This window comes from Pongo abelii, chromosome 17 (assembly GCF_028885655.2).
Source record: "Pongo abelii isolate AG06213 chromosome 17, NHGRI_mPonAbe1-v2.0_pri, whole genome shotgun sequence".
In the NCBI taxonomy this organism is placed as follows: domain Eukaryota; kingdom Metazoa; phylum Chordata; class Mammalia; order Primates; family Hominidae; genus Pongo; species Pongo abelii.
In genome coordinates, this window is record NC_072002.2 from 78,541,734 (window position 1) to 78,554,263 (window position 12,530).

Below are 12,530 nucleotides of genomic sequence, written 5' to 3' on the forward strand. Positions count from 1 at the left end.
AAGATATGGGTATAAAATTTCCATTAATTCTACAGACTGTGAAGCAGATTCTGAAAAGTCAGGCTGATAAGGGTCACAGAGATATTTAAATGGCAAAAACTGGATTTCACCCCTATCCAAATCCATCTTCCGGTTTTTAATTGCTACATCATCTTGTTGTGATTGAGGTGAAATGCAAGCTTTTGTTTGACCAGGGTTATTTAAATGGCATCTGGGTGAAGCTGGATGAAACCATGAGTTTCTAATGTTCTTCCCTGGCCTGGTAGATCAGGTTATGTCTTGGATGTGAAGAGCTTCTGATAGAATATTTGCAACTTGGGGTAGGTATCATAGACATTCAGAGAGTATTTTCTTTTACTGCCCTAGAAGCACATAGGGAATGATGTATGGAGAGTGTCTAGAGTGGCGGGGATTAACGATCATGGTCCTTCAAGCTGCGATGCCCGCTCTCATGACTTTGCCTTCTCAAAACAATGACCCAGACATAACAGTAGATAAATGTGGATTTGGGATGATCATGATGACATCTGTTCCAGAAGTGAGAAGGTCCTCATTAGCATCATGAAGATTGTCTTGAACTATGTCATGAGAGGGACCTTGTTATTTCAGGATTCTGGCTGGGAAAATGTCCATCTCCTGGGCTATGGAGAGTTAGTTAAGGTTGTTTCAGCCACAAATGGATCCAGCTCAGGACAAGATTCATTCTGAGGCCCAGATTGTGCTCTTAGTTTATCGGGGGAACCTGCCCCTGATAATTCAAAGGAGGTTCTTTTCTGTTTTCCCTATGTGTCGGCAGGTCTGAGAAATAAAGGGAAAGAGTATAAAAGAGAGAAATTTTAAAGCTGGGTGTCTGGGGGAGACATCATATGTTGGCAGGTTCCATGATGCCCCCCAAGCCGCAAAACCAGCAGTTTTTTATTAGTGATTTTCAAAGGGGGGGGAGTGTACGAATAGGCTGTGGGTCACAGAGACCACGTGCTTCACAAGGCAATAAAATATCACAAGGCAAATGGGGGCAGAGCACCAGGGCGAAATTAAAATTGCTAATGAAGTTTTGGGCACGCATTGTCATTGATAACATCTTATCAGGGACAGGGTTTGAGAGCAGACAACAGGTCTGACTAAAATTTACTAGGCAGGAATTTCCTCTTCCTGATAGGCCTGGGAGCGCTATGGGAGACTGGGGCTTATTTCATCCCTTATCTACAACAGTATAAGACAGACATTCCCAGAGCAGCCATTTCAGAGACCTCCCACTAGGAACGCACTCTCTTTCTCAGGGTTTTTCCTTGCTGAGAAAAAGAATTCAGCAATATTTCTCCTATTCGCTTTTGAAAGAAGAGAAATATGGCTCTGTTCTGCCCGGCTCTCAAGCAGCCAGACCTAATGGTTATCTCCCTTGTTCCCTGAACATTGCTGTTATCTTGTTCTTTTTTCAAGTTGCCCAGATTTCATATTGTTTAAACACACATGCTTTATGAACAATTTGTGCAGTTAACACAATCATCACAGGGTCCTGAGGTGACATACATCCTCAGCTTACGAAGATGATGGGATTAAGAGATTAAAGAAGACAGGCATAGGAAATCACAAGAGTATTGATTAGGGAAGTGATAAATGTCCATGAAATCTTCACAGTTTGTGTTCAGAGACTGCAGTAAAGACAGGCATAAAAAATCATAAAAGTATTAATTTGGGGAACTAATAAATGTCCATGAATTCTTCACAATTTATGTTCTTCTGTCATGGCTTCAGCAGGTCAGTCCCTCCATTCGAGGTCCCTGACTTCCTGTAACATTAGTTAAGCTTTGTTTTTCTTCTATGCTAGGCACATCTTCCGTATTTCAAAGTCTTGTATCATTTTATTCAGTTCATGTTGGGGCATTGGGTCCCACTGGGCTGTGGAGGTATGCTCCTAAGGTCTCAGGAATTGCATCATGGTAAACTAATTTGGGTCCATGTAGATATCACTGTTGTCTTGGCAGAAAGACAATGGAAAGTCTCCAGTTCTATAGAAATCTAGGGCCATGGGTGGTCATCAATTGTTGCTCCAGAATGCTACACAGGAGGGGCTTGGGAGTAAGAATTTTTGGTTAAAAGAAAGGGTAAGTTCTTTATACTGAGTTTGCACACCACTTTCACTTAGACAATATGTTATAGGTGAACGAAATAATAAATTCCTTAAGATATTTTTGTTCACACTTTACGTAAATTTGACAGAAATGCCAACTATCTACATCAGAGAATGTTTTTATTATTAATTATATTTATGGCAGCTTGTGAGAAGATTGATATATACCATGGGAGCAACCTTCTGTTAAACCTCAGAAAAGCAAGTCACTTAACCACTCTGCTTCTCAGTTTTCCTGTCTATAATCTGAGAGCAGTAACTTCCATGTCTACTTTGAAGAGGAAAGAGTAAGAATAGAGTCAGAAGGTGCTCATGTATTGCAATTTGTCATTTTGCTTTGAACACTTTAAAACTAAGAAAGCCAATCATATGACAGAAGTAACAAAACATTTCTGAACATTCCTTTTGGAAGGGTTTCAGATTTTGTTAAATTTATTTGTTTTATTAAAAATAAGTACATATAGATTCTGCTTCCTCTCAGGCTTGTTTACAGGAACTGCTTTTTTCTCTGCATTAGAATTTTAGAATACACTGAGCTGTAGATTTTTGTTTTCCTTACACTGCTTTTGAATTGTTGTTCAATTATCATGTCTTTTATAGCAATATTTAAGCTGTTCTGAGAAATGGTATCAAGCCAGGTTGCAAACTGTGGATTTTGAACAGTCTACAGAAGAAACGAGGAAAACGATTAATGCTTGGGTTGAAAATAAAACTAATGGTAAGGAAAAGTCAATATGTGTCTCTAAACTCTGTGTTATGTTGATAAGCAACCTGAGTCCACTTGCTAATGAGGAAGCTGGCTGAAGTCTGCACCTGACATAGGCAGATCAGCAAGAAAGGAATGGGGTCGTATTTTGGAATACCCCTTACAATCAGTTGTTCTAGAAGCTATACAAAGTGACTCTGCGAATGAACACCATTTGTATTTCATAAATGTGTGGTGCATTCTGCAATTAAAATTAATTAAATTTAAATTTACTTTTCACAATTAAAAACCCATATATATTGCTAAATATTTCTTAAATGTTTTTTAGAAACATTTGGTTAAGGAAAAATTTAAGGATATACAAAAGTAGACAGAATATATAATGAACCCTATTTACCCATCACTCAATTGCAACATTTCTCACTAATGGCTGGCCTTATTCATGTAATCTCTCACCTTTCTCCAACACTTCTTTAAGATTATATTGCAGCAAATTCTAGATATTATATCATTTTCCTACACATATTTCACTTTGTTTTTCTAAAAAGTATGGACAATTTTAATACAACCACTACAATATTATTACATCTGAAAAATTAAAAATAATCCTTTAATGTTAAATATTCAGTGTGTTTTCATTTTTCCCCAGTTGGCTCTTTTTTTTGGTTTGAATCAGGAACCAAATAACATTGACATATCACAGTTAGTTAATACATCCCTTAAATCTTGATCTTAAAAATAAACTTTATGATTTAAATATACATACATATAGAAAAGTAAATTATTGTATGTGTGCTGTTTGATAAATTATCACAAAGTGAATATACTCATGACTTAGGTCAGCAAAATAAGGCATTAGTTATTAGAAAGAGGCACTGCAAGGTCCCCCTTAAATCCTCTTCTAGAAATAAGCCCCTTTTTTTCCGAAATGTTAAGGCTTCTCTGACTTCTGTTACCACTTATTAGTTCTGCCTGTTTCTAAATCTCATGTAATTGGAATCATAAATTATGTGGGTATTTTTTAGGTCAATACTTTGTGAGAGTCATCAATGTAGTTACAAGTTGCATGGTTTGTTCATTTTTATTAATATGCATTTCATTCTCAGAATATTCCAAATATACTTATCCATTTTACTGTTAATAAATACTTAGGACATTTTTAGTTTGGATCTCATAAATAGTGCTGCTGTGAATATTTTTGATACATATCTCCGGTACACATATGTATGCACTTTTATTGGGTGTATACCTTGGAATGGAATTGCTAGTCATAAGGCATATATACATTAAATTGTAGTAGATGCCAAGCAATTTTCTTAAGTGGTTGTGTCTATTTATTTGCCCAAACAAGAAATGAGAATTTCATTTGTCCCTCCTCCTTGCCAACACTTGGTAGTGTAAGGCTTGTTAACTCTAACCACTGTAGTTATTTTAATTTTAATTTGCATTTCCTTCATTAATTATATGGTTGAACAATTTTTCATATGCTGCATATCCTCCTTTGTGAAGTTTCTGTTTAAATCTTTTGCCTACCTGTAAGAATGGTTTGTCTGTTTTATTTTTCTGATAAATTTTTAGGAGTTCTTTGCACATACTGGATACCTATGTTGCAAGTAACTGCTGCTATTTTGCATCTTATCTTTCCCATCTCTTAGTGGTGTCTTAGACGAATGGAAGTTTCTAATTTCAAAGGAATAAAATTTATGATCTTTTCCTTTATAGTTAGTGTCTTTGCACACATTTTTTGGACGATTTTAAAGAAATCTTGTCGTGAAAATATTTTCTAGCTCATGAAAATATTTTCATGTTATTTTCTAGAAGTTTTATTGTTTTATTAAAGTCAGGATTCATTTTAAAATTAGTTTCATTCCATGTGGATGTCTAATTGCTATGGCACTACTTATTGAATAAAGAATCCTTTCATTATTACACTGCAATGTAAATTTTATCATAAATTAGATGACCATATATGTGTGAATCTGCTCCTGGGTTTTCCATTCTCTTTCATTCGTCAATTTGTTTATTCTCATGATGATGCCACAATTATAGTAGCTTTATAATAACTCTTGGAAGCTGGAAGTGTAATCCCTCCAATGTTGATCTCTTCTAGGGTTGCCTTGCCAAATCTTGATCTTTCGTATTTCCATATACATTTTAAAATTAGCTGTTAACTTCCATAGAATATATCAGCTGAAATGTTAATAGGATTTATACAGAATCTATAGATTTGGAGAGAAAATACATCTTTATTCAAATTCTAATCCATGACCATGAAATTTACCTCTATACAGGTCTTCCTTAATTTTTTCTTTCAATAACATTTTGTATTTTCCTATGTTGAAGTTTTGTACATTTTTTGATAAACTGATCCTAGGTGGTATTTGAGGTGTTTGGTGAATTTTAGCTGGTATCTATTATTTTGGTTTATTTGTTGTTGATGTATAAGTATATACTTTACTTTTGTATATTAACATTGCTGAATTCACTTAATAATTCTAGTTTAGCTTTATATTATTTTAGATTTCTTTTAGCATAAAGACAATGTTTTCTAATATATTTGCCTCCCATTATACTACTTAAGAGTGATGAGCTCTCAATAGCATCTTTTTGATTGAGGAACTGATGTCAAGTTTAGTAATAGGTGACCAGATTAAAATATATATCTATTCTATTATTTGTATTAAGTCAGAAAATGCTTTGAAAGGTGTACATATTTTTTCATATCAGTTAATTTACTTAACACAGTGGTATAAAAATATGCCTCATCTCTTGTGCTAACTCTAATCCACTGGTAGTGGCTGCTTGGGAAATCTGTATTGAGAGTCTGAGGCTTAAACTTAGGTTACTTGAAAAAGCCCACAATTGAGCCAGTAGACACTAACTCTGTGACAGTAGGGATTTTTGTCTGTTTAGTTTTTGTGTTATAGTCTGAGTTGAGTGCTACAGTGCCTAGAACAGTGCCCAGCATTTAGAAAATGCCTAAAATTTTTTTGGCACGAATGAAAAGATGATTAGTGTTGTCTGTCATGGGTGTGCATTAGGGATCCACATGTTATATATTTACATAGAATATTAATGTTATTTCATCATTTGTTTATATCTTTATTTACTGTTTCATCCAAAAATATACATTGTACGCTTAAGGTTAGGTATTGCTATCACATGCTAGGATTGTGTTAGGCCTAGAATTTCAATGAAAATTAAAACCTTCATGAAGCTTAAAGCTGATGTTCAGATATTCCTATGTTTCATATTGTATAACAGATTACATTCCAAAAAGGTTTTATAAATTGCAATGTACCAAAATGCTCCAAGAAGGCTGGATGTTTAATTTTGATCAGTTTTATTTACAAAGCAATTCCTGGCATAATTTTATGAAGCCTGACTTTCAGATATGTGTTTACTTCAAGTGCTTTTGTATATATATTTGTAATACACTAATTCTAGTGCATTGAAAGAATAAGCATTTTAAAATACTTAATATATTTGCATGTAGTGAAGTGCTGGTGAGTATAAAGTCTTGTAAATATTAAAAGTAAGCCACAAGAAATGATTAAATAATATCTAAATAAGCAGTAATGTATAAGAAATCACTTGATATAACTAAGCGTAAGACAAATTGATCCATCACGAATATACTGGCTACTTCCTGGATGCCGTCTTCTGATTAAATAACAAAGCATTAAATATTCCCTGAAATAAACTTCATTTGACAAAGAAGGCTCCATGGCCAGGAGATGAAAGGAGTTCTTCTGGTATCTCAAATTTACAATTAGTCTTAAAAAAGAAATGGCTTTAAATTTCTCATGACTCTTCACCTCTCTATTATCAGGAGTTCAAATCCAAATACAATTATCTTATTTTTTATACAAGGAAAAGTCACAAATCTCTTTGGAAAGGGCACAATTGACCCTTCGTCTGTAATGGTCCTGGTGAATGCCATGTATTTCAAAGGACAATGGCAAAATAAATTTCAAGAAAGAGAGACAGTTAAAAGTCCTTTTCAGCTAAGTGAGGTAAGTATTTTATTTTCAGACTGATGACAAATGTTGGAGAATACAATAATCATTTAAGGACAGTTTAGAAAGATTTAGTGATTTAGTGAAAATATTGGTCTAGGTTTCTCTTGGTTCTTTTTATTGTATTTTCTACAGATTTTCATTTTCCCTTTATTAAGTGACAATAACTTTTATCACAGAGCACCCAACTGGAGACTTGGGATACTAAGATTCTCTGGCAGAGAAGAAAACCCATTCTTTTCTTAATGTTCTATTGGTTTATTCTTTCCATATATACTGTGGTTATGTTCTCCAGCAGCACACTAAGGCATTCTGTGTTAATTTTTTTTTCTAGAGAGTTTCTTGAGGAAAGATTAAAAAGAAAATGATTTAATGATATATCCCTTTTTTTCCCCACTAAAATCATGTTAGCTAGAAATCCTGACTTTGTTTTTGGTAGACCAAGCTATCTCTATATATTATTAGAACAATTCGGTCTCTAACCATGACTTATTTTAAATTAAAAAAATGGATAACCTTTGCAAAGGGAAGTAATAAGGAATGTACTTTGTAGTTTCTATTTTACCCATGCCTTTAGAGTGTTCATGCAGATATCCATGTTATGCAAGGTAACCAGCATACACACATGTGCACTCACATATGTAAGTATACTACCTAATTACAATCTTTTTCTTCTTAACAGGGTAAAAATGTAACTGTGGAAATGATGTATCAAATTGGAACATTTAAACTGGCCTTTGTAAAGGAGCCGCAGATGCAAGTTCTTGAGCTGCCCTATGTTAACAACAAATTAAGCATGATTATTCTGCTTCCAGTAGGCACGGTTAATCTGAAACAGGTAAAATTATAAGAATGCTATAATGCAGTTAAAGCATGTGTGCATGTTAACACACACACACACACACAGACACACTGTGTATCTCATGACATTAATGTAGTCATTGATTCACAATCTAAGCCTTAGTAGGATTGTCCTACTGGGGTGTGAAAGTAGCAGGGAGACACATGGCCTCTGCCTTTCAGGACAGTGTGTTTATGGAGAACAAGCTATTCTTACATGAGAAAGGCACATGGAAGCAGAAGTGGTATTTTGTACAAATACACGCAAGTACTGGTTGGTTGATAGTCGGGGGACATCTTTCTATAGTAATGAAGTTATAATGCTATTTGGGCTCCTAGTGTGCAGAAATATGATTAAGCCATTTTACTCTCAGGGGAAGTATTTCTGAGCCAATTGTAATGTACTTTCACAGGCTAACCATTTTTAACATCTCAATTTTGTGGAGAAATGGGCACCACACCCATTAAGAAGTGGTCATGGCAGTGAAAGGAGTTTGGATCCAACCCCCTTTCCCCAGCTGTAGCCAAAGCTGCCCAGCATAGAGCAGGCTGTGCTTCTAACAGCTGAACTTCTGGAAGCCTGCAGAAGCTGACACACATATGGGTGATATGGCCCAACAGTTAGGGGTTTCTAAGCCAGGGAGTGCTGGCTTGAGATGAAAACACTGTGGCACAGGTGAGCAAGGTGTGTGTGTGTGTCGGGTGGTAGGGAAGGAACACTGTGGCACAGGTGAGCAAAGTGTGTGTCCGTCAGGTGGTAGGGAAGGCTTCTTGAAAGAGCAGGGTCAGGACATACGCATTTGGATTAAGAAGTGAGACGGGTGCCAACTGAGAGGGAGCTATAGTAACAGAAGTGCAGCTGTAGCCATAACAGGTATGCTTATGGTTGTGGCCAAGTCAGAGGGAATCAGGTTGACTGGAGTGAAAGACATTTGGAGGCATAATGCAGTTTGGGAGCAGTTTAGACTCTGCAGAAAGTTTTCTGGAAGTAGACTATGGGATTAGAATGAAGGGGTCAGAAAGGATTTCCTAGTACAGCAATTTCAGTCCGAGCCTTGCTGGATGAATAGAAGAATCACAGGGGCCCTGCTAAACCGAGCACAGCAAAGAGCAGTGCAAATGCCTTAGAAGCAGGGCAGCATGAGCTGTGGCATGAAGTCATAGTCTCTTGGATGCGGGCAGAAAAGGACAAAAGGAAAAGATACTTTGGAAGAAAAACCACCTTTATTTTATGGTGGATTTTATATTGTCATGGTAGGCAGTAGTTGTCAAAACTGTTTTAAATTCTCAGATTAAAAAGATGGGATGTGACACAGCATGGTGGTTTGGAGCTGTGGACAGGGCTGGCTGGAGAGTTCAATGCCTGAGGGGGGCGTTTGAAAGGTTTACAAACAAATGATGAAACTGGATGGAGAATGAGAAGTCAGCATGCTGAGTCTGCTTTGGGAAAGCTGAGCATTGATGTGGGAGCTGACATGCTGGGCAGAGGCACAGGTGGCCCAGAGTTCAGCTTCAGGAGCAGCTACCAGAAACAGTGACAGAGAAGGGCACGAGAGGATGAAAGCTATCAGAGTGCACGGGGATCCTGGCATCAGGGATGCCAAACAAGAATCACGCTCATAGAGGAGGGTGTCATGAAATGTTTCAGATATCAGAACCCAGAAGAAATGGTTGAGTCCATCCATGAAACAGGACCATGACAACTTCACAGGCAATAGTGGGAGAAGTGCAGTGAAGCATGTATGCTGAGGGAATCGAGGGAAAAGACTGTAGGATACCTACTTGAGAAGCTTAACGATGAAATTTAGATGAGAAACAGATGACAGAAAAGGGAAAATGTGGCTAATGGTATGATTTTGTTCCCAGGTAAGTAGACTGTATTAAAGGTAGAAAAAGTGATGAAGTTGAACCACTCACACTGAGAATTATAAAAACATATGACATTTAATGTAGAGGTCATGTGTTTGACTCATGTGGGCTTGTCTGTGTTTTGTCTCTTAGATAGAAAAGCAGCTGAATTTGGGGAAGTTTCATGAGTGGACAAGCTCTTCTAACATGATGGAAAGAGAAGTTGAAGTACATCTCCCCCGATTCAAACTTGAAATTAAGTATGAGCTAAATTCCCTGTTAAAATCTCTAGGGGTGACAGATCTCTTCAACCAGGTCAAAGCTGATCTTTCTGGAATGTCACCAACCAAGGGCATATATTTATCAAAAGCCATCCACAAGTCATACCTGGATGTCAGCGAAGAGGGCACGGAGGCAGCAGCAGCCACTGGGGACAGCATCGCTGTAAAAAGCCTACCCATGCGAGCTCAGTTCAAGGCGAATCACCCCTTCCTGTTCTTTATAAGGCACACTCATACCAACGCGATCCTATTCTGTGGCAAGCTTGCCTCTCCCTAATCAGATGGGGTTGAGCAAGGCTCAGAGTTGCAGATGAGGTGCAGAGACAATCCTGTGACTTTCCCATGGCCAAAAAGCTGTTCGCACCTTACACACCTCTGTGCCTCAGTTTGCTCATCTGCAAAATAGGTCTAGGATTTCTTCCAACCATTTCATGAGTTGTGAAGCTAAGGCTTTGTTAATCATGGAAAAAGGTAGATTTATGCAGAAAGCCTTTCTGGCTTTCTTATCTGTGGTGTCTCATTTGAGTGCTGTCCAGTGACACGAACAAGTCAGAGTAAAATTTTAAGGGATTAGATTTTCTTGACTTCTATGTATCTGTGAGATCTTGAATAAGTGACTTGACATCTCTGCTTAAAGAAAACCAGCTGAAGGGCTTCAACTTTGCTTGGATTTTTAAATATTTTCCTTGCATATGTAAATAGAATGTGGTGAGTTTTAGTTCAAAATTCTCTGTTGAGAATAATGAATGCATGAAATACCTTAAAGCTCTGTGAAGACTTGTAACATATGGCAGCAATCAAATGGCTTATAAAAGGATACTTTGAATGTGGAGAAATCTAATTCAGTCAATATTTCAGTGGAATTTTTGGCCAATTGCTTGAATTGAATTGAATTATACTACTCAATTAATAATAGATTTTCTCCTCCTCCTTCTCCCCTTCCTTCTTCCTTCTCTTCCTCCTCCTCCTCTTCTTCTTCTTCTTCCTTTTCTCCTCTTCCTCCTTCTCCTCCCTCTTCTTCTTCTTCCTCTTCTTCTTCTTCTTCTCCTCCTCCTTCTTCTTCTCCCCTTCCTCCTCCTCCTCCTCCCTCTTCTTCTTCTTCTTCTTCCTCTTCTCCCTAATCCTCCTCATCCTTCTGCTCCTCCTTCTCTCCCTCCTTCTCCTACCCATCTTCTTCTTCAGCAAGTAAAGTTTCAAAACAGAAAAAGGCATAAGTCAATCAGAAGATTTTTGTTTTAAAGGAAGCCTCCTTTTATACTCAGGATAACATGGAGCAGTAATCAGATAAGAGCGGCTATTAAACATTTACTGCCTTCTCAGTGCCTTCTTGGTGAATATTTTCTCCTGGAACTTCTTCAGAAGTCTGAGTAGAGCAGGAGTCCCCCACTTCTACCTTCCCTAGCCCCATCTTAGAAGAGGTGGCTGGAGGTCAGCCACTGCTTCCCTCCTAGGTGATAGGCAACATTCTTTTAGGATAAACGTGGTGGCAGCTAATGAAATCTTTTCCTTTGTCCTTGGGGCATTGAAGAATATGGCTTACTTTAATCTTCAATAAAGATATTAAAAAATTGCAAGCAAGCAACAATCTCAGCAAAGTGTAAGACTGAAGAATACCTACTTATAATAGCATGCAACTTCCTTGCTGCACTGAATGGCTGTCTTGTTGCACGTGGTTGTCCCAGTGATTGTCTACCAGGCCCATTTGTCACATGGCATAAAGACAACAAGCTGTCTTGGCCAACATCACAGGATAATCCAAGAGTCCACAGGCACAGTGGGTTTAACTGTGGTAACATGGAGAGACATGAAGCAACAATGATGGGTGTAGGAAAAATAAGAATGGTTTTTGGTATCTACTTTTCATCCTAAACATTGTGAGGATGTCACCTGAAAGTGTGGGGGTCCTCTGTTTCTGTCTTTTTTGAGAGAAAGAATTTGGCCAAGAGAAAATTTAGCTAGGATACCGAGAGTTTATTGAATGAGAGTACACGCTAAGAGAGATGTGGGTTGTCCTGACTGGAAAACAGCCCATATAGTCCTGTGTTGTGGTTTTTATTATGTCAGACTTTTTCTTAAAGTTCCCACTATATATATGTTCACCACTGTCAATTATAAAACATATATATATATATATATCTTTATATAATCTATATCTATATAGCTTTATCTATCTATCTATCTATCTATCTATCATCTATCTATCTATATCTCTCCACATATTAGGGGTGGGGAGAGACAGAGAGAGAGAGAGAGAGTTTAATTAAAGGAAATGACTCATGCAATTGTGGAGGTTGGCAAGTGCAAAATCTGCAGGGCAGGCTTGATACCCAGGGAAGAATTGATCCTGCAGCTTGAGTCTGAAAGCAGTCTGGAGGCAGAGTGCCCTCTTCTTCAAGACACCTTAATCTATCTTCTCTTAAGGCCTTCAACTGATTGCATGAGGTCTACCCACACTATGGAGGGTAATCTGCTTTACTCAAAGTGTACTGATTTAAATGTTAATTTTATCTAAAGTTGCCTTCACAGCAACATCCGGACTGGTGTTTGATCAAATACCTGTGGACCTAGCCAAGTTGACACATGGAATTAACCATCACAGGCACCAAGAGGGCAGAGAGGTGAATTTTCACCCTTCAAAGAGCTAACAGAAACTCTGCCTCTGCCAGTATAAACAATGTAACAAACCAGATAGACTCATGGAAATA

At 37.5% G+C, this 12,530-nt stretch overlaps 1 protein-coding gene across 3 annotated transcripts in view; it reads left to right on the forward strand.

Annotated features, from left to right (window-relative positions):
• The window catches only part of SERPINB11 (serpin family B member 11), a 40,539-nt gene extending 29,873 nt beyond the window's left edge, over nucleotides 1–10,666 (forward strand). For all 3 annotated transcript variants that reach the window (XM_002828286.4, XM_063717037.1, XM_063717036.1), the window contains 4 exons: nucleotides 2,732–2,849; nucleotides 6,711–6,853; nucleotides 7,539–7,694; nucleotides 9,698–10,666. In XM_002828286.4, coding sequence (XP_002828332.3) covers nucleotides 2,732–2,849; nucleotides 6,711–6,853; nucleotides 7,539–7,694; nucleotides 9,698–10,102 — 822 coding nt within the window. In that variant the 3' untranslated portion in view covers nucleotides 10,103–10,666. The remainder of the gene's footprint in view (nucleotides 1–2,731; nucleotides 2,850–6,710; nucleotides 6,854–7,538; nucleotides 7,695–9,697) is intronic.
• Nucleotides 10,667–12,530: the final 1,864 nt, after the last annotated feature.